Source organism: Melozone crissalis, unplaced genomic scaffold (genome assembly GCF_028551555.1).
Source record: "Melozone crissalis strain CALT ecotype California unplaced genomic scaffold, PUWL_Pcris_2 ptg000023l_1, whole genome shotgun sequence".
NCBI lineage: Eukaryota > Metazoa > Chordata > Aves > Passeriformes > Passerellidae > Melozone > Melozone crissalis.
In genome coordinates, this window is record NW_026535801.1 from 10,592,746 (window position 1) to 10,615,868 (window position 23,123).

General features: G+C 37.9%; 1 protein-coding gene across 6 annotated transcripts in view; it reads left to right on the plus strand.

Moving 5' to 3' along the window:
• Positions 1-23,123, plus strand: part of GULP1 (GULP PTB domain containing engulfment adaptor 1) — a 124,730-nt gene that overhangs the window by 81,343 nt on the left and 20,264 nt on the right. For all 6 annotated transcript variants that reach the window (XM_054277617.1, XM_054277619.1, XM_054277618.1 and 3 more), the window contains exons 4-8: positions 2,501-2,572; positions 11,621-11,719; positions 13,865-14,002; positions 15,356-15,472; positions 15,809-15,901. In XM_054277617.1, coding sequence (XP_054133592.1) covers positions 2,501-2,572; positions 11,621-11,719; positions 13,865-14,002; positions 15,356-15,472; positions 15,809-15,901 — 519 coding nt within the window. The remainder of the gene's footprint in view (positions 1-2,500; positions 2,573-11,620; positions 11,720-13,864; positions 14,003-15,355; positions 15,473-15,808; positions 15,902-23,123) is intronic.

Sequence of the window (23,123 nt, forward strand, 5' to 3'; positions counted from 1 at the left end):
TATTATGCACAAGCTTGAATTCTACATCCAGCTCAAAACTGCTGCGAGCAATTGAAATTTTAGTGGTGATGCCTAATGTCAAAACCAACACTCATCTGGAAGAGAGTGAGTGATTTATGGAATTCTAGTGGGTTATGTTCTGTAAATGCTGATCCTAAGACTCATGGTGTTTCTGTGTTCTCTGAGTCTTGGTTGTTTATTATTTCTTTTGTAACTTACTAAGCAAACACAATGAGTTTTTCTTCAGGTTTTGTCAGTCTTTTAAAGTGCTTTCAGCAGTTTATCTTTCTGCCCAGAAATTGACTTCTCCCTCCCCTCCATGATCATAAATGGTAATTTCTGGTTTGGGGAACATTACTATAAGCTTTAAAATTCAGCGACATTTAACAGATTCCCCAGCTGTGGCTGGGGAATTTGATTTTCTGAGGCAGTAGTGTGAATTATCATGAGGTACAAGCTTCTGGGAGAACTGTATTTGTGGAAGGTACTGTTTGTGGAAAGATTGGTCTGCTGCTGGGATTTACTGAATACAGCAAAGATACCTTCATCCTTCTTGGACTGTGAAGCAGAGGAGAGTCCTGGGGAAATGACTGATTATTTCTTAGCTTTATCAGAGCTTGGTCATCTGGATGGAAGTAAGTAAATAAGAAATGTAGGGCAGCCCTGTGCCCTTCTGGAGAAGCAGCTGCAGGCGAGGCAGCATAACCTGGGGCATCTTTGTGTATACATGACCCAGTTCCACCAGAGGCCTGGCCCTGAATCTGCATTGGCAACTACTGGGCTGCTTACACTGGTGCTGCCAGTTTGGAAACAGCACAAGGATTAGGGAACAGCCAGGGATGAAGCATCTGTCTCAGCTTCTCCATGAGCAGCAGTGACCTCTGCTCTGCTTGCTGAGCCTTGTTCACACCTGCAGCTCTTGTTCCCTGTGTTTCTGCAGGATTCCTGCTCTGTGTATCACATATCTTGTGTGCTCACAAACTTACAGCAATTAAACTTCTGCCTCTTGTGTTCTGCCAGGTGTGGTGGATTTAAGTTTGCTTATCTGCAGATATCTGGTAATGTTGGTGTTTCAGCCTTCCTCTTAGACTCTCATGTGATCTTACCTGCTGGTTTGGGGTTTTTTTGCTCACATATATTGACTCCTCTTTCCCTTTCTGTCTCTGCCACATGCAGTATCCATCATGTCCAAGAATCATTCTTCCTTCTCTACATGCAATTTGTGCAGCCATCACTTTTCCAGGCAAGATCCCCCCCTCAGTCTCAACTCAGAGATGTTGTGTGAAGGACATCAAATCAATAGCAGAGCCTTCTGCTCTGCTCTTCCAAAGGCTTGGTCTCCTGGCTGGAGAAACAATCATAGAGAATATTGATAGCAGATGTGTATGGTGTTTTGATTTACACTCTTGTTTTCAAGGTGGCATGTCACATTTCTGAGTCAGTAGCAAATATCTAATGAGGCTTCACTGTTGGTGGAGCTGCACGGTTTCTTTGCAGGAGTACCTTGAGCACACTGACTGCACTAAACATGTTTAGAAGGTTTAATAGAACCAAAAACTCCAGAGTTACTCTGTTTAGGTTGTCTGTATCTTGGCAAATTTAAATCCCTTTCAAAATGGCTAGGACTTAAAAATTGTACATGACTCTGTGTGTCATGGTACACAGAAAACTGTACTTTGGGAAAAAAGGGAGGGTTTTTTTCCTAGAGATATTTTAGCATATATATGTACATGATGTGACTTAACTGTAGTTCAATGTGAAAATTTGGCAACAGAAAATCAATTAGTGATCACACAGATGGGTTTCAGGCAGGATTATCATACATTTTGTAACAGCACAGTAGAAGACAAGTGTGATTGTACAGAAAACAAAAGTGTTTCAGTGTACAAATAAAGAAATAAGGTCCTTTTGCAGTATTATTCTTTGTATATGCAAACATATGTCTGGTTTTCATTAAAGCCTTACTTTGTGAAAGTGTGACTTGTAGTAGAAACTACTTGAATATTATTCTTGTTTTACATAAGCTGGAGCCCAGTTCCTGTAAATGTGTTACTATACCAAGCAGTTCTGAGAGGAAAATCAGTTATTTTAATTTATCTTACATCTTGTGTGAATGTTTTAGTGACAGAGTCCAAATTATTGGCTCGTGTTTTTTCATGGGAAGAATCTTCCATCTGTATTTTGTGTGCATTGTTTTATTATTTTCTAAAGAGAGTTATTACCAAAGTGGTAATTTCCCTGTGGAAAAAGGTACTTGAACTTCTAATTTACAGATTTGTATAGGATTTTTTTAAGTCAGTTTTGATAATGCTAATATTAGTAAAGAATGTAATTCTTGTTATTTTCTTGAATAGAAATAGCTGTGTGAAGGTTTTTTTTATCAACTACTGAAAAAATTACCTTTCCAAAATGCTGTTCAAAAATAATTGGAAAATAAGATTACTCAAGATTAGGCCTTTAAATGCATAACTTACTGCTCACAAATTGCAATTTTTTTCAGTTTCTAGGCAGTACAGAAGTGGAGCAGCCCAAAGGCACAGAAGTTGTAAGAGATGCTGTTAGAAAATTAAAGGTAAGAATTTTTAATGAGGCATAAATGGAATGTACTCTTACCCTCTTTTCTAAGACACTTTGGTTTTCTAGGTGAATTCACTGGCTCTAGAAGTAGTTACTTTTACTAGTCTCTTTAGTATGTAGGTTCTTCCTTGTTATGTCTGTATGGTCAGGTGTTCTGCTATGTACCATATTTAGCTGTCCTAGAGGTTTTACAATAATTCAGAAATATTCATAAGTCAATGTACTTCAATGGCTAATGATTCTTCTTTGGGCTTATTAAGGGCTTCCTTAATACAAACTGAGGTAGCAAGAATTTGTTTTTAGCTGCCATCCCCAGGTATGGCTGAGGAAATCAGGCTTTTGCAATTTCCTTTTGGCTCCATGTGCTTGGCCACCAAGGGACTTGGTGGACAACTAAAAATATCCGAGTGCAAGGACTTGCTGAGGGTTGTTTTTAGTGAACATGGCTTTGCCTTGGCTGCTCAGAGCTCTTCTGACACTGAGCTGGGAAGGGAATGCTGATTGTTCCAGTCCACTCCACTGCCTTGTTCCTGTGGAATTGCTTCATGCTTAGCTGCTCTGAGCTATTGGCCCTTCAGTTTACTTAGATGTAAAAAATCTTTCTCCCTACTATTGCATTTTTCATAACTTTCTTGCAGGCTTTTCATTGTTCATTTAAACAGGTTCCTTGGAAATGGGCAGGAAACGTGGGGAGTCAATATTGAAAAAATTGATTCTGTTATTACTGTACTAAAGAAATGCAGAAAGGAAACGAGATTACTCATGTAGCTCAGCTTTTAAGGCTCAGTTTTCCCTTGAGAAAGCCATCTTTACCAGATGGATCAGTAATCTTATTAAGGTATTGAAACACATTCTTTGCTGTTGTTTTCTCTCTATCAAGATAGTACAGCTGCCTTTAAAGATTTATTCAGCTGATTCTTGGAGTTTTTTATGCCAAAACCACTTTTTTGTGTTGCAGATAGCGCCATTATTGCCCAGTTGTTTTCAAGTGTTTTAGGCTAAGTTTGGCACTTTTTTATGCCTTGCAGCATTCTGTCAGTGGAAACAAAGTGGGTTTGTGTGCACCTTGTGTAGTTTGTCTTTATAAAACTCCAATACCCCCAGAAAAATCAGTTCTGTGCAGAAATCCGTCACAGTGGTATCTTGCTATGGAGCAGCTTTGCTTTTGTTTTATATGTGTTTTATTGGACTCCTGAATAATCAAATGCTGAGTGTCTCTGTCTCACTGGTGGAACCCCAGGCTGGCCTGGGCTCTCACTGATCACTGGAGGCTTTGGGTGGGTTGAATTTTATGATTTCACACATGGAGATTGTTTCCTCTTAGAGAGAGTCCAAAAAGGATTTCAAATAAGTGTTCTCAGAACTGTGGGCAAAGCCAGAAATGTGGTGTTTGTGTTTATGGTGTCACTGGAGTGTATAGATACCTACTCTAACTTTCTACACACGTTCCCTAAATAAACCACCTTGGAGACAGAAATCTGAATAGCTGCTAGAATTGCGTTATTTTCTTCAAGTCTGGAATTTCGTAGCTTAGATATCAAGTATTGCATGTGATCTTACATAATCACAAGTTTATTAGAGACCTTCCAAAGTAAATAAGCATGACTTTAGGAAGGACTTGGAACAGAATTTTCAGAGCAATGAAAATGCTTTTTTGTTTGAAACAATCCCCAATTAATTGAATACTCATTTGAAGACTGACTTACGTTGTGCATCTGTAGTTTTTGAAGACAAGCCTAGAGGTAGTGGATTTTTTTATTAAGCATGTATCTGTAGTTTGTTTTTATAAAATGCTAATTGAAAATTTTAAGCAATTAAAACAACTTGAAAAACTAATGTCATATTGAAAGAAATGTTGAAGAAATATAAAGTGGTTTGGGGAGAGTTTTTACAAGACATGTAGCTTCTGATGCTATATTTATATTTTTAAATTATCTGGATTTGCTTTTAATTGCAAAGCTATTAATCATAATTTGTTTTTAATGAGAATGAATAGCTGGCAGAAAAACAACTGACACTTTCTTAGTGTTTAGAGGTATTTTTACAAGTTACATGCATCACTCTAATAAGCTTCTGAAGTCATATGCTCCAGTGATATACAGACCATGAAACCCAGCCACCAGAAAGCATTTTTCTCTAAGCCCTCATGTCACCAAACTGTCAGAGTCAAGATTTGATATACAACTGTGTACTTCTCTAAATCATCTAAAAGCCCTTAACTCAGCGCAAAAACTTGGGTTGCCCAGGACAGAAACTGCAGCTCCCATGCCACAAACTGGTTTTTCCCAGCAGATGGAGCTGATGTTCTACAGAAACATAAAGTATCTTGGATGAACTTTTTTTTTTGATACTTCATTGTACTTTTATCTCAAATACAACTTTTATGTTTTCTTGACAATTTTTCTGAGACAGTTGCAATTAGAAGATAGTTGTTTCTCAAGCAACTATGTTTAATTTTTCCAGAGGATTCTCCAGTGGCTTTATCTAGGTGGGATTTCCCCTTGTGCTTGGAGCTGTACTGCAGGAGAGAGAAGAAACTTGAACATTAATGTTTTACAATGTACTTGTTTATTTATTTGTAAGATAAGATAAAATATTGTCATAGTTTATTACAAAACATGTTTTCCTTCAAGTTTTCTAGTCAAACTGAAACAAAAGCTTAAGCACATGGCACCCAGATGCTGGATCCAAACACGCCTATGGTCCTCAAATGTCTACGTGTTGTCAAATCACACTTTATTTTATTAATTGAAATTATTACTTTCGTTGATTAATGAAGTTTTTATCTTCCCAATCAGACTGTAAGAATGAATTTGATCCTTCTTATAAAGTGTAGGAAGAGTTGCCAGAGGTGGAAACAGGTAGCAAGAGCAGCAGGAGAGATGGAAGGAGCAGCATAACCAGAGCAGTGGTAAGAAAGCTGCATGGAGGAGTGTTAAGGAGAAACCAGCATTAACACCTGAGTTTTGGGCTGTTTCTTCTACAGTCTTCCAAGGGATATTTTGTGAGGGCCAAACTTAAGGCTGTTTGCTTCCCCAGCTTTCAATTCATTATCCTTTTTTTTGTTCTGTAAGTGGAGATGACCAGACAAAATGCAAATGGAATGAATGCCTTTGAAACCACTTGAAATATTTTTCATCATGTCCTTGACCTCTAAGGATACACAGAGTGAAGAGTGCTGGTTCACACACTTCCACACATGCAGAAATGCTGTCCTGCTGCTGCCCTTCAAGGACCATCTGTGGATATTGTTCTGAGCTCCTTTCCATGTTAAAGCTCAATTTAATTTGTTGTTGAAAGGACAGAGGAGGGTGGAGTACAGAGAAATTTCTAATACTGGGATAAAGAGATTTGCAGCCAAGCCTCCCAGCCATGACTGCTCCCTTTAAAGTACTGCAGAAAGCACAATTTGTGGTTCAGGACCAGTCAAGGACATCCTGAAGACCAAAGCAAGTCAGATGAGAAGAACTGAATAAGAGAATACCTGCCTTACCCTGCCTCTCAGAAAAACTAAAATTAAACCCTGCCCCCCACCACCTAAGAAAAAATCAACTAAAACCAACCAAACAGGGAAAAAAAAACCAAAACCCACCACAAAAGAAACTGCAACAAACCCCCAAAACTCCATGCCACCAAACAAAATGATCAAAATATCTCAAAACTGCAACAACAAAGCAGCCCACCCCCAAATAAAACAAAACACAAAAAATCTGTCAGGAAGTGAGAGATGGAAAAAAGACTGTACTGTATTGTGTTCTACACTGTGAATAATAGATAGTCTTCCTCTCAGTGTGTGTCTGGAAAATAAAATACAACCTATTCCACAGACATACACTTCTGGATGGCTTTTTCCCTGCAAAGATGATTATTGAGAGATTGAATTTTGCATGTCAGTGGCCTTTTCACCCTTTTCCTCCTCTTGACAGCTATTTTTCAGGGGTTATAATTTCACTATGCCCACATCAAATGCCCATGAGAGTTTGGACCATTACATGGCCAATCAGATGACATGAAGGCACTGGAAAAAAAGCACAACGGGGCCTGTTGGGTTTTTTTCAGACATGTTTCCTTACAATGAATGTTGTAATGAGAAAAAAAGGATGAAAAGCATTTTCTCAAAGACAGGTTACAAAATTATTCCAACTTATCCAATGACCCTGCCCTAAGCCAGGGCTCTTTTTAGGCGTGAAGTGCAATGTCTGATTTGTCACTGGTCACCTGCATTAAATGAAGGAGTTGAACCTCTCTTCCCTGGGATGAATATTAGCACCCAAATCACAGGAACATCTCCTTTTTGATGTCTCAACTATTTTTAATTAAATCTTGAATTGTGCAGGGAGGTGTAAATATTAAAGAGAAGCACATAGATTGCATGGCTGAAATCGATTTATAGATCTATAGAGGTAATTAGTCTTAACAATTAATTCTTTAACTTCAATTCCTGGCTGTCTTGAAACATGATTTTCTTTTTCCTCATGGCATTTTTGTTGGTTGTGGTTTGATAAGACTTGATACCTAGACACATCAAATTTAATTCTAATAACACTCTTAGTGTATGCATTTTTTCATGCTGTTGTGATAAATTACAAAATATATGGATGGTTTTAAGTTTCTTTTATTTTAAAGCTAAGTTAAACTGTGGAAAATAGTTTTATTTGTATCTGTTCCTTTCCCTAAAAATGCCATGAAAACATAAAGTTAATTCTGAAGCAGTTGAACATAAACTAGCCCATCCCACTGAGCTGGACCAAACCTGGAGTTCATGCCTGAGAGCATTATATGTATAAACTAACAGTTTAAGAATTTGGCCCATCATGTCTCTTCCTAAGCCATACTGTGATTCATTATAATTTTATATAATTTTACATTTTTATGCCAATGGGAGGCTGCAGATTTTTACCCTCTTAAATAATCTTGTTACTGTGTGAGATGCAAATATTATTTGGTTTCAAATGTGTGCTGATAGAAAAATATAATGCTTGTACATCTCCCAGGTCCAGAGGTCCCTTGGGGTCCTCCTTAGGTAGAAGGAAAGACTAGAAATAAATAAGATAAAATTCCTGATACCTGACTCAGTGATGGGATGTGCTGGTCAAACCCTGCACAAGTTCGGGAGTGGCTGAATGTGGCACTCTGGAGAATGTCAGCTATAACAGAAATTGCTGATCAGTATCTGTGTGCTGTCTGTTATTGCACAGGACAGTGGGCAGGAAAAACACTAAGAAAGGAACTGCCACAGATTTTCTGAATTAATCTTTGTGTGTTCACTGCACCCAGTAAACCTTTGATTAAAAAGCTCATTTATCTCAATGTCTGTATGGAGGGGGTTCTTTGGTGCTTGGTTTCTTTTACCATTGGCCTGGTTTTGGTTTTTATGGAGTGTCTTAAAGTGGGTTTTCCAGCCCTCTGCTAACTTTGCTAAATATCCTGTGAATTTTTCCTCCATTTTGTCAACATCTTTCTGCATTTGAAACTCTCAGCAGATAACATATAAGAGTTTTCTGACAAGCAGCTGATGCAGTGCAGCCATTGGTGTCATCTTAAGGATGTCTTTGAAGCACCTTCCCAGTTTTGGTTTCATGAGAAGATCCTCACTTAGTGGAAGTTCTACAATGTGATTAAGACTTCAGTCTTCATCCTTTCAGGGTAGTCTCCCAAGAACCAGAGTTTGTTGCCATGTGTGGGGTTTGCAGGGTTACTTGTAAGAAAACAAGGGGCTCTGTTGGGATACCAGCCTGTGCTGTTCTGGTTGATGAGGCTTCTCTCGGTTATTTGCCCCTTCATCAGCCTTTGTGGTCTGCAAGCTTCCTCTGTAGCAATTTTAGATTTCAGATCATTAGTTCGTTTTCTCCCCTTTTTTTCCCCCTCTCATTTTCTCTGCTTGCAGATTTTATCAGCAATTTTTTTTTTCTCCTGGTCATTGTTCAATAATGTCATGCTTAAGAAATAAACCCTGCTGGAATACATTAGAAACATATCTTCCCAATGACAATTTCCTGTTTATAACTACATCTGGAAACTAATGTAACTAACTTAACTCATACTTTCTTTCTGTTGCTTCACTTTCTTAAATATTAGTGGCATAAAAATGCAAATGCATTTTCTACTTGGACAAGCTTAATTTTTTGAAAAATATTGATCATCACTAATTTAATCTTACTTGAATTATCTAGTTATTGAACTGTATTTCTGCTTTTTGAGAGTGGAGATGTGGTAGGGTCAGTTTGTTCACCCTTTTTTTTTGCAATTGGCACAGAACTGCCTTCTGGAACTTCCGCAGTGTTGTAAGTCTTCTTGACTACTTGGAGCAAGCTTTGGCCAGCTGGTCTAAAACTTGTGCAAGCTATTCACATGGCTTACTTTAAAACCTTTTTCTTTAAAACTTCTTTTCTTTAAAAACTACAACTTTTTCATGTTGTAGCTGTTGTTTGAGACTCTGATTGCTGTTGGAAAATCAAGCATTCCATCATCATTCTCAATATATACCACGAGTTTAACGCAGTAAAATCAAACAGTATTTGTGCTGTTTCTTCACTGCTGCACAGAATTTCTTGTGCGTGACTTGTTTGCAAAGGGACATTTCCAAAACGTCAGGATTTGCTTGAGTTGCGGGCTGTTTCAGGATGAGTTGTGCCCCAGGGTTATCTGTTCCATGGGTGTCTTCCTGGGCACCATCAAGTGCATTGGAAATTGAAGTGTCCAAACTGTCTGGGTGATCTTTGGATCTTGTAGTCATTCCATTTAACCTGGCAAAGTGCAGAGTACTGAGAAAAGGGATCACACATGTGCTCCAGGTCCCACCCTCTGAAGGGACATCAGGAAATTACAACTCAGAGAGAAAGCTGGTGGATGCAGCTGATGAAGAAATCCATGGTCTGAAAATTATCTAACGACACTTTAAATTTTATATTCATCTTGGGGAAAAAAATAAATCTCTGCAAATAAAGCAATGGTTGCCCTATCTTTTTCCTCTTTAAGCACAGTCTAAAGGCTAAATTTGCAGTATAAAATTTAGGACAGATTTTGTGTGGTTTCATGAGTGATTTTTATTAACTAAAACATATTTTATCTCTGTAGTGAATTTTAATTGTTCTTTAAAGTCAACAGATGTCGTTGGACAAAATGCTGTAAACCAGCAGTTATGATTTTTAATTTTATTTTCTATAAAATTGATTTAAAAAATTAAAATATGCATATGGAATGGTACCTTAATAAATACAGGGATTAATGTGTATTAAAATGTATGTAGCAAGACATGGGCTTGAAGTTAAATTCGCAGATGGGAAAAGAATGTGTTGCAAGAGGCATATACATGATGCTAAAGAGGCATCATGAACTAGAACTTATATTCAAGAAGAAAGAACTTATATTCAACTTATATTCATCAAGAGCTAGAAATTATATTTTCTTGACTCTCAACTAATTGGTTTTCACAAGTCATCTTGTATGAAATATAAAGTAATTTATATTTTATAAAATACTTGGCCAGTGACTGTAGCATTTCTAGATGTTTAAATGCAAAATAGGTGTTTATATTTAAGAGTTGGTTTTGAGAATGGCACAGAGTAGTTTGGATGGGGGATAGTTGTTTGGGGTTTTTGAGGTGAGAGGGTGCTGTTTGTTTTACCAAGTGTGTGATACTTATCAACCATTGGGGTGCATTAATCAATCAGTAATGAAGTGTCTGGGTAGGTCCTGTTACTGTGTGAAGTGAATGGGATCAATTATAAATTAATGTTTAGCTGTCAAAAGTTCAATAAGTATGCCCTCATAATGATGACTAAAATAGGGAAGAAGGGAAAAACGGGTTCATTTTGTGCTTTTGGGGTGGTTCTTCAAACTAGTTAATAATTTGCCATGAATGAAGGTGCTTGTAAGCAAAATGAAATAAGAGATTAACAGTCATGTTGTGTAAAGCACTTGTGTGATGGGAAGATTTTGCAAGTGCTGGTTGGAAAAAGATCAGAGCAAAAATCCAAACCCTGAACTATCACTTAAATAAAAAAAAAATTGTAATCAGAGATTGTAAGGATTCGTGGGAGAGGTGTCAGTTGGCTACAGCTGAGCACCTCACAGTCACAAGGCAATTCAGGCTTGTGTCTGATGGGACAGCACCCTTGGTGGCACCCTGAAATCTTGATGGCACTGAAAGCCATTGTCCAAACTAGCTTCTGACACAGAGCATTTGTACTGGTGGGGATTACACACCCAGTTTATTCTGGAATGGGGATGTTGAAGATGGCTGTGTTCAAACATAGAGCTCTGAAGCAGAGACTCCACCTTCTGGCCTTTAGTGGATCTCCACCTTATTTATGCATTTGAAAATGCCGTTCCAAGCTGTCAAAGACTTGGGAGTAAAAGGGCAACATTTTACTCTGGCAACAGAGAAAATTATGGAGCAATCACATACCCAAATTTAGGGCACTTCTGAACTGTCATGCAGGGACAAATTTGAGGTACTGTGCTGATTTTATAGGCAGTGTTCACGAGAGAAAGAGTGAAAGGTAAGGATGGAAAGTGTATTGGATAGGAATTATTACCTAACCCAGTCATATAAAATGCTGTCTAGCCACTCTCTAGTGGGCTGCAGGCAGATAAATTCTGAGAATAAAACAGATCAAGTGCTTCTTAGGTGTTGGCAACTGTAGTGCTTTCAAACTGACCCCATTTAAAACAACTGATGGAATATCTTGTGGGGTACTTCCAGATACTCCTTTCTGCACAAGTATGGGAGTGATGAGTATTTGAAGTATACAAAACCTTCATTTAACTGCATAAAAAAACAGATAAAAGTTTCAGGGCAACATGCTAAATAACTTTAAAATACTTCTTCCTGTGTTTTAGGTACGTTCTGTAGTGTGCAGTTAGAAACACTGCTCTGTGCTCAACTGAGACTCTTGGAATAGTTGGTGTTGTTAATGGGAAGCTTATTGAAGAAGGAAGGAAACAACTTCAGGTGGAGGGAGTTGAGAGAAAATGAGAATTAATAAAAACAAACAAACTTTATATTAATGTGATTGCTGTTGTGCTTTTTGTGTTGCAGTTTGCAAGACATATCAAGAAATCTGAAGGCCAAAAGACACCCAAAGTTGAGTTACAAATCTCAATCTATGGTGTAAAAATTCTAGATCCAAAAACAAAGGTAGGAAAGTTACATGGGGATTTTTTCATGCTAGTAAATATTTCTTTCACTGATTTTAAGGTTTTCATTGTTTTGTATTTTTTAAAGTATTATAACAAAAGCCATTTTGTTGATGGAAAAAATCTTTTAAAATACCATGTTTTGTTGCAATACCTGGGTGACATCTTCCCAGGAAGGTACATGATAGTCCTGAAAGCACACTGTAGCTGATGTGGCATTCAATTTTTTTTAATCCTTTAACAGCAGAACTTTTAAACTTTGGAGAGGATGAAAACAATGAGCTAAATAATTGTTAACTCTGCATATTATAAAAAGCCTTCCGTATATATGTTGAATATTGAATTTGGAAGATTCTTTTGTTCCTGCTTCTTAATTGTGGAATAATTGCTGCATTCAGGCAGTGGCAGTGCCTTTTTGCAAATGGTAGCTGTACTTCAAAGCTTGCAGCTCATTTTTGCTTCAGACTCTTCACACAACCAGAACTCAACAGCTCACACACAAGCAGAGTGAATAAGAAATATCCATGTCAACTTTAATTGGAGTTTTTGCATCTTCCCTGTGCAGTAGGGCATAAGGAAAACCCCAAATTCTGGCAAAAGCTGTTTTAAAATAACAGTTTGAAATGCCAAAAGATCTTAGCCCTCCTGCAGAGATTAGCAGAAATCTGTGGGATATATGTTCCTGGGGGAGTAGGAACATTCTGATCTCTTAGCAATGTTTTTATTACAACTCAAGTAGTAATCAACTGTGAGCAGTCTTTTTATCTCCCCCACTTTGTTTCTTGTAGCTCCATGTAAATTTCACTTGAGTTTTCTGTGTTTTTGTACTGTTCATAAATGCTTTAGGAAATTCAATTTCATGTTATCAGCACTAATTAAAGTCTTTTTTGCAGTGTGTTTTTCAAACAAAGGACTTCAGTAGGAGTATTGGGTTTTAGTCAGACAGCGACTATTAATGGCAGTAGGAACAGGAGCACAGCTCATATTTCAGGACCTGATTCTATACTTAGCACTCAAAAAGGATTATAGAAAAGTGATTCTGCCCTTAAATGATATAAAATAATTATATGGATCTGTAAACATCATAGTGCTGGGGAAAGCACTTCTTGTTATTTCTGTGTGCTTAAGAGCTACAGGACAGGGATTTGGGACATGGCAGAAATTGAATATGCAGAACAGCTGTAAAGACTGAGAAAATGAACTCACTTGGGGAAAGGGGGAAAGATTGCCCATAGGGTGCATTTTTTGGCCATGTGGGTGTCTGCAAAGAGGGCATGGCCTTGTTTATGGGCTCACAGCAAGCTGGGAACCCCAGTGCTGCACATTTTGTAATAGACAGTAGTTCACATCTAAAAGACATATTTTCCTTTAAAACAAATACTGCTTTCCCATGTAATAAGCCAAATAAAATAAAATACCAAGAAGAGACTTGTTGAAGAAAAACAGCAAAAAAAACTAGCTGAGATTATTTATTTCAGTCTTGTCGAGCTCTTGCAATGAAGAGCAGGTTGCCACTGCAACTTTTTAAATGGCTGGAAATTGGTTTTTAATGGGAAATTAGATACAGTAGCAAAAATATACAAATAATAATGCTTAAAAGCTGCTTATGTGGCACCTCAAGTAAACAAGTATTTGTGTGTCAGATTTTTTTCTCTTTACTTGGTTAGCAAAGTCATTTTAATTTCTGTTTTCTATATTTAATGTAGCAAAGTGAAGACTGATTTCATAAATCCATTGTAACAAATCTTGGGAGATGATGAAATCTAAAGATCTTGTGCACCTGGAAAAAGAACAGATGATTTTACATAATCAGGCCCTAAATAAATTGCAGAGGGATGCAAAGCAACAGTAAAATCAATTTTCTAGAACAGAAATTACTGTCCAAATAAACACTTCCAGATAAATGCTGTCCAAATAAACTTCCTGTTTACATTCAGTGAAATCAGGAGCAGTTTTTAGATGAGTTTGCTAACTTCTGTTATGCATTAAGTCCGTTTTTGGGCGCTCTCATGTGCGATAAGAGGCATTCAAAAACATTAGTGAAGCTTGCCTGCTCTTATTAGGAAATCCAGATCTTTCCTTTGTGCATCTTTATCCTGAGTGAGTGCTGGAATTTCTTTAAAATTACCATTCTGTCTGTTTGCAGGAGGTCCAGCACAACTGTCAGCTCCACAGGATATCCTTTTGTGCTGATGACAAAACTGACAAGAGAATATTCACTTTCATCTGCAAAGACTCAGAATCCAATAAGCACCTGTGCTATGTGTTTGACAGTGAGAAGTGTGTAAGTACACGGGGGGCTCTGCAGGGCTCGAGGGCACTGAGCTGCTCATGGCTCTGCCTTGGAGTGAGGGGAATGGTCAACAGGGACTGCCTGCCTTTTAACTGGGACACAGCTTTTCATGCCACTAAGGTGTCTTGCAACTTAGATACATTAAATTAAGGAAAAGTCCCTTACTTCAGTGATCTGAGGTGGTTTTCTGGGATAATTTCTCTTACTGCCCAGCTCAATATCCTGGGGGAAGCATCTGCAATGCTCTCGGAGAATAGGCTCCATCCCACCAGGCTTGAGATGTTTGCACAGCTGTTTGCAAAGATTACTGCAGCTCTGGGGCTGAGATACCCTTGCAGGCTTTTCTGCTGATGTGTCAGTCTCTGGTTTTAGTGTTGGGGGTTTTTTGTATTGTTTGTTTTTTAGGTTTTTTATTATTTTATCACAGCAAGGTTCTCCCTTCTTTATCCACCACTTTCACTGCCACATCTCTCAAGTTTAACAACACAAAGCACTCCCAGACAAGTCATTGCACCAAGAACTGACATTCTCTGGTGTCTGAGAGTCTATTTACTTTCTCTGCTAAAGTTCTAAGCAAATAGTGTACCCATACGTTCATCTTTTATTGGTCCTGCTTTGGTGTCACTTGCTTCTGAAACCTTGGCATCCTTCAGCCAAGTTTCCTGTAGGCTTATTTTATCCCCATCATTTTTGACAGAGATATTCTGCACTGACTGTATAAACACATCATAACACAGGATATGAATCAGCATAGAACAGGTCAATTATTATACCTTGCACATACAAACGCATTATCTGTGGATTGTTTTTCTGGGTATTTGTAGTTGGAAATGATTGGGCAGTTAAATAATTGTCTGCAGTATCCTGAGTGAGCTTTTATGGTATTCACGAAAATAAGTGTTGAAATCCAGATTTAAAATCAATAGGGGTTATAATATCCATTGGCATGAAAACATTATTTCATTAAATCTAAAAGACTTAATTTCATGATTGAACAGGCTGTAAATGCTTCAGAAATCATCAGGAAAAGCCATTGTGCAGTATGGTGTCCGTTTTTATGGAAATTGAGGACATAATTTATACTGATAAATCTCCGTTCTTATCCAAAGTATTTTTACATTCATTTTACATATTTTTACATTCAAAATGTTTTCATAGCATTTTGCCAAGGTATTTTGCTGAAGGGTGCTTGTGATGCTCCTTTGTAGCGTTGGCTTCATGGTGGATGGGGCAAAGCCTTTGGACATGATGCATGGTATAAATTATTTTGTGATATTCTGAAATGAAAGGAGTTCCAGCAAATATTCCAAATTTACTAATTTCAGTCTTATGTTTTATGTAAAGGCAGAAGAGATAACTTTAACAATTGGTCAAGCATTTGACTTAGCTTACAGGAAATTTCTGGAATCCGGAGGAAAAGATGTTGAAACAAGGAAACAAATTGCAGGTTTACAGAAAAGAGTAAGTTCTGAACTTTTTTGTTCTTTCTAAGAGATAAAAGTACATGCTGCTGCTTTTTATGGAAGCATAATTTCCAGCATTATTCTCAGATTGCAAAGGTAAAAACGAAGACTGAAAAAAAAATCTGTTAAAAAATATTTCATGTTTTGCTGTCCTCCAAGGATGTGAAAAACAAAGTTTGAAATATGGAGGATACTGAAAATGTTTTGTAGTCAGATAAAGAGTTAAAGCTTGATTCTAAATCACCAGATCTCTGATGAAACTTACGTTCAGTGGATGCTGTTGTTGAAATCCATAACTATCCCAATAGCTGTTGAATAACCGCTTGCTTTGTAGATTCAAGAATTAGAAACTGAAAATGCAGAACTGAAAAATAAAGTTCAAGATTTGGAAAACCAGTTAAGAATAACACAAGTGCATGCATCTCCAGTAAGTACCTGACATAACTCTTGTGTCTGGGGTCACTCTGTATTTATAATCACTTGATGATCATTCTGAGCATCCCTGCTGTTCCCAGAGATTGCCATTGGCATGCAGTGATCAAGTAGCACATCTGCTGAAGGGCAGTGTCACTAACAGTGACAGAGGGACGAGGCAGCAGAAGTGCAAATTGCAGTCTGTGCAGCTGTGCCTCTTCCATACATATTTGTTGCTGCCTGAGGACAGTAAATGCTCACTCCAGTAGAGAGCTGAATGTGCCAGCTGAGGGTAAAAAACTCTGCACTGAAAGGAGCTGCTTGGGAGTTCCTCACACCTTTGTCACAAGCACATGGTCACCTGTGGTGACAGCCTGCCTGCCAAGGAGTCCTTAGGTCTTGGGAGCTAATGCTGGGTGGTCAGGAAAGAGGAGCAAGGGTGGGTTCCTTGCTGGGAATCCCAACTGCTCTGCAGTTCCTGTGGATGATCAGGACAGAAGCTTGTTTAAATTGCTGGCTGGCACTTCCTGACACCTAGGCAGGGCCTCCAGCAATGCAGGTTGCACTGCAGACTGGTCCTCATGACTCCCCTCCTCTCACAAGAGTGCTCCATCTGTCCAGCTTTAGGCAGCTAGCAAAATAAGTCCACGTTCTTAATGTAGGTGTGACAAAATCTTACAGGAGGGACTGCTTTTCAGCTGTGCATTTTGGACTGCCTTGTTCCTGCCTTGAATGTTCACCATTTCCCCTTAAATGGATGTTCAAAGATGTGGGCAGTGTAAAAGCATGTTTGCAGTGGTGCTGACAGTTTCTCAGTAGTGTCTGTACACTCTTTATGTTGATGAGATGCTGGTTCCCATGAGGGACTGACATTTCATTTTACTGAAATCTACTTAGAGGAGAAAGCACCATAAAATATAAATACTGTTTAGCCACCACAGTGAACATTTTAAATTATGAATGTCTTCTCACTTATGAAGCATTCAGTGATAGGTAATCAATTTTAATGCTAAATTCAATATCAAGTTAGTCAATTCTTTCATCTTTTATTTTCCTCAATTGGGATGGCAGTTTGTTTTTATTTATGAATATAATAACTAAATGTATATTTGAATGCAAATAAATAGGCTCTTAAATGCATTGGAAGCAATTATTTTCTTTCATTTAAGTTAAAGAACTTTGTTTTTTCATTAAGCAAAAAAATGAAAGAAAATTAATAATCGTGCTCCAAAAATATCCAGTATTTTGTGATTTTTGGTGTCTTTTACGACAATGGTGTTGCATTCCATATTAAAGACTTAAGCTCTAAATTTGTTAATTTGATGGCCACTTGTAAACTCTCTCCCTAGGTATTTTATTGTTAATTCCTATTGGTACAGTGAATAGGCATATTTTAAGTAGCACTTGTGCTGCAACAAAACTATAGAAATTATTGATATAATTAATTCATTTCAATAATCACTGTTGGCTATTAATTTGCACTTTTATTTTATTGCTTTATTTACTCCTTCACCTTTAAAATGAAACCACCTAACATTTCCTGTCACAAATGTTTAAAACTGCAGTAAAAGCCACCTGAGAGCCTGTTCAACATCTGCATCCATTCTGACATGAAATATTTCTATAAATGGATGAGGGTTGGAACTCTCTATATTCCTGGAGATGCTGGACCTTCCCTGAGTATGGTCCTCAACAGCCAAAAATTAAAACGAAACAACAGCAACCAACCAAAGCCAAGCTCATTTTTAGGAAAAGGTCTTACCCAACTCCAGGCCCACAGCTGTTCCCACCAAGCCCTATAGACTTTGGCACTCACCAGGAGGCAGCTTTAAGGCAGGTCCTTTTAAACAGATCTTGTGGAGATGATGAATCAGAGCTCTCACTGTGCTGGTGTAGGAGGAACTCCATGGCAGTGCAGCTCTTAAGCTGAGAATGAATGAAGGAATGGGCTGGTGACTTTAAGTGCAGAAAAAAAGATAAAAATATTACATTTATACACATTAATAAAGAAAATTAATATGCTTATTAGATATATTATTTATTAAAGATAAATTATTATATTTTATATAACTATGAATTTTTTTAGGGATTTTTAAAAGGATTATCAGCTGTTGTGCCTGCAATAGCAGTGAATGTGATGGCACCTATCTCCTTTTTTACTTTGTGAGCAACAAATATGTATGAAGGAACAAAATTGCAAACAATTCATAAGACAATAGATTCCCTGTTGTGGCTTGCAATTAATTTTTTACCCTTTTCCTTCAAATCAACTGTAATTTCAAGTATGATTCTGCAAAGTCGTTTCCTATCAGAAAAAAGAAATGTTGCAGCAATTTCTTTCCCCCTATTTCCACGTGATTTCTGTAATGAAAAAAGGTCACTTTAGTTTTAAACTAAATAATTGCAGATTTTTTCTGAGTTTAAACTAAAAATATCTGTGTACTACTGCTGCTGCTCTGTCTTCAAAATTAAACTAACAGATCTATTTTATGATTATGTTGTCAGAGTAAACTTTTCAGATATGCTGATAGTATTTTCTGAAATTAAATAGCTTTAATGAAGCTGAATATCCAATGTGGGGAATAATACCTTGTTTGAGCCCCTTTCTAAGCACTTTTGAGTGGATGGGGAAAGCTTCCTTCCATGCAGATGTTCTTGGTATTGTATGCTGTGAAAATATGATAATTGTCCTTGTGATTTAGAACAGATTTATTAAACTGTAAGTTTTAAGTTTTCTTGCATTTTTCATATCACACTGTTGAATCATGCAGGGATGCCAGTGCCATAAAACAGATTTCTGAAGCTTTTCTTAGCCATAATAAGCATTTTGCTTTATTTATAATTTTTTAATCTTTTATGGCTGGTGCTCCTTATCTGGCAGTCCAGCTCTTCTGCATGCTGAGGTCTAGGGGAAGGGATTGTTCAGTGGTCAAAGGAAAATTTAAGCCTTGATCCTTCATACTTTATGTGATAAAAGAACACATGCCTTTAAGTGGCATCACAGCAGTTTGTAAAGAAATGTTCAGTTTCAGAAGCCAGATAGAGATGGTTAAAAGTTGCTTCTGTTTGTGCTTGAACAGTACCTTGGATTGTCACAGCTTGTGCTTTCCTTTTTGTGTCTGGCTGTCTGCATGCTGGTTGTGCTGTCCCAACGTTTGCAGCTGTGCTCCAGTGGCTCCCCTGTCCCACAGGGTGGTGGCTGAGCCCTTGCTGGCCAGTGCCTGGCCACAGCAGCCCCACAAACAATGGGATTGAACAAGGATCCCCTTCCCCAGGGCAGGGGGTGCTGCAGGGGCTGTGCTGGCAGGGCACAAACAGGGCAACAAAACATGGACATCCCTCTGGGCTGTGTCCTCTGCTCCCCCAGAGCCCATCCCAGTGAAGCCAGGGAGTCTAAGCAGGTACAGGGTCAGGCTGGCAGTGATCAGGAGGGTGATTTCCATCCCCAGGAGAGGAGACTTAGGGGCATTTGGAGTTTATTGCACGTGTAGTGTGGCACAGTGCTGTGACAGCCAGCACGTGATGTCCCTGCCATGCTTTCTATGGCAAGGTACTGATTCAGGAGAGGATGCCTGTCCCACCTGGCAGTCACTGGGAAGCCATGGTGCCGTTTGCATGCAGTGCCACTCTGTCATTTCTTTATTCCTGCTTCTGAGGTGCACTGATTAATCATTCTACACACTTTAGTCTTCCTGTTAGCTTTTAATGAAATGAAGAAGGGAGAAAACACTTCAGGAAATTTGAAGTGCAGCAGGTTTTTTTTGTATTCTATCACTGCCCCTTGATTTGTGTGGCTTGGGTTTTATTTGGTTTCTTTTTTTAAAAAGCAAGCCACTTCTGCTCATTTTGACAGCTCAGTCTTCTGATTCACAGCTCGTTTTCCCACGAGCAGAACCAGATTACATTTCCTGTTTTCACTTCAGTATCAAAAGAAAATAGAATGTGAGAGCATCTTTAAACTGTGGATGCATAACTTAATACGTGTATGGTTTAAGCATCTGGTTCACTGCACATTAAAAAAAAAATTGTTTCAACATGCTTCAGTTCTAAACAGATACATCCAGGCTGTCATTTGAAATAAACTTTTCTAACTTCCTCTTGTCACTGAAAATAGCTTGGTAGCTAAATATGAAATAAAACCATTTGCTCAGGATCAAATGTAATACTATCCAGACTTAAAATTCAGATCCTCTTTTACTTCCAAAAGGTTTTTAAAATATTTTGTCTGTAGTTTCACAAACTATTGACAAAATTTGATATGCCAGGCTAGACTGCAATGTGTGGCTTTGCTGACATCTCTAGAAGGAGTTTGCCCTGTGCTCACATATGGAATTCTTGGGTAATAGTGTTAAACACTTTCTTTTGCAAAACATAATACTACAACACCTTAATTTGCTGATCTTTCACATCAAAATGTGTACAAATTAATGACCTATCCAAAAATCCATGCATGATCTAACTAAGAGAAGGAAATGCAAGCAGTGCATTGTAAGCTTAAGGCTTCATTTTAACCACAGAATCAAAACTATTTTGAGCTGATAATTTCATAAGAGAGAACATCTTTCCAGCTGAAATATATGTTACTAATTGTTTTAATTAAATATGTTTTAAGTAATAATAGAATTGGAGTATTAGGGAGTTTGTGAGTCCTCAGTTGCTCTATTAAAAAAAGAAAAAACAACACAAAAAATCCCACTTGCGTATAAAAATTGAAAGTAGTAATAATTAAAAAATTTAGGGATGACTTTTTTCTGTCCAGTTTATAAGCAGTGCAAGTTAAAGACTTGATTTGGATGTACAAAGGGAAATTCAGTCTAAAACTCCCTTTTGGATGATTCTTGCATGTATTGCAGGTTTTTTGCAGGCCAACTAAGGGTTTATTTGAGGACATATTTTAATGTGTCCTAAAATAATAGTGACAGAGTGAAATGGGTGTAAAATATGTGTGTGAATAATGCAATTACCTACCCCTTGTATTTTTGCAGTGTGTAAATGGATGAAAAGCATTGACAGCTGTTGAGTTCTGCTTTTCAGGGATACAATTGCCATCAGAATTCTCTCCTTGCTTGCTTATTAGTATCACTAGGAAAATTTTTCTGTAGCTGCTCTAAATCTAGCCATATGGCCAAATCAACATCAATCTAATTTAGGTGGTTTTTTCTGTCAGTTCATAAACTCTATGGGAAAAATAAAATTTCTTTCTGAACCTATAAAAGAAGCCATTAAGGCAATGAGATCATAGCTGGAAATGAAAGAGAGAAAACTGGATTGTATAATGAAATACTTTTGCATGAAATACGCTGTGAAAGTTGAACATCAAATTATCAATCTTCACTCTTTTTCTCTCAGGATATTGTAGCTAATTAGATTTACATTTGCTCAGCACATTCAGTAAATAATAAACTGCTTAGTGATCATGTTTTCTGCATTCGGGTCAATGCTTTTGAGCAGTTCTCCTAGAACTTTGAGAAGTTAGTCCCTCAGATGAGTGTGTTTGCCAATGCAGAAGTGTTATGCAACAGGAACTATCACTTTTTTTTGGTGTCCTGAGTGGCTCTGTCGAGGACATGCAATCCCAAACTAAGAGTTTCCTTAGTTTGCCTCTGGAGCTGTGCTTCCATGTGCCATGGGAAATGTTGGCATGAAACATTTCCTTTGTCTCACTCCTTTGCACACACTGCTCAAGTTTCTGTGACTTGTGTATCTGTTGTTTACTTCTCATCTGTTGCAGTGGCTTGGCAATGCTTTAATCACTGATCTTTTTTGCATTTGGTCTTGATTATGTGAGGACCATTGGATTCTCATCCTGTTGTTTGCCTGTGGGGACCCTGCTGCAGTTTGTGTCCCCGGGAGGCTTTGGATGCTGCTGCTGTGTAACTGCAGCCTCCAGAGCTCAGCACAGCCCTGGCACAGTGGGCTCACATCATGTCTTACTTGCTGCTGCTCTGCCCAAAGCTGCCAGAGAGCACTGAAACATGGGGGAGGTAGAACTCGAGGGCAGCAGGAAGAGAAAAATGTTGGGAGAAGCAGCCCCAGAAGGATCAGTGTTCTTCCATGCACCATAACTATTGCCAAAGAAGCAGTGTGGAATACATACTCCTACATGGAGGTGGTGCAAAACCCTTTGAGTTTTAAGCAGAGCATTGAAGACACTGGTTGATTAACCTTTCTCCAAGGTTTTGTTGTGGCCCTCATTGGAAAGCTTTACCACACTCACGGGAATGCCCCAAGATAGACATTGGAACTGTATGCAGATTTCAAAAACCATTTTGGAATGTGTTTATGCATATCACTTGATTCCTGTTCCACCAAGATTGCCAAGTGGGAAAATGCACATGGTTTTTTTGCCTTTCTTCAGCTTGTTTAGATTTATAATACTCTGTGTTCAGATGTTTGAGCAGTTCTTCGTGAGGGTATAAAATTCTGCTGCATTTATAACGTTAAAGAAAATGGATTTGAAATTCCCTATGGCATATTTCATGTCACTGAAAAAGTACTAAATTAACTGAAGATTTAGCAGTTAATTAATGGAACTGCTAATGCTTATACAGTATTTTATGAATTAGCAAATTATGGATTAGTGAGTGTTCTTAGTAGTCCCAAATCTCAGGAAACGAGCAGGTTCTTGACTAAATGCATAATTTTCCATTCAAGGCCGCTCACCATTCCCTGGAATATTGCTGCAGTTTCCTGCTGTGGTGGTTCTATATTACCAATTTGAATGTCCAGAGGAACAAAACCATTTCCTAATTTTTTTCTAATTCCCACTTAAGTAATTGCTGTGTGACTGTGGTACAGAGATCGCAATCACTGTCTAGAGACACCTTGTAAAAAGAAACAATTTTGAAGTGATTTTCCAGTTAATAAAACCTCAATCACGTTACATTTTCTGATATGATGCAGCACAAGAGCTCATCTTCAGCACCCTTCTCAGCAGAATGAGTCAGAAATAAATCCTTTGCTGGCACTTAGTTATATCTAACCATAAAAGAGACAAAGTCCTCTGAACTTGTATGATAATTTCATTAAGTATAATTTCTTGTTGTTTTCTTATGTTAATGGAATGAGGCCCAAATTGGAACATGTTGTATTCATCCCACCATTACTACAGGTCTGAGTGGCAACCTCAGATAAAACACAGTTGCTGTATAAAATGACAATTTAATTATTTTTACTATATATTCTTCCTTTTTAATTTGGTGTAGGAATATTAATTTTCAGATGCTACACCCTTT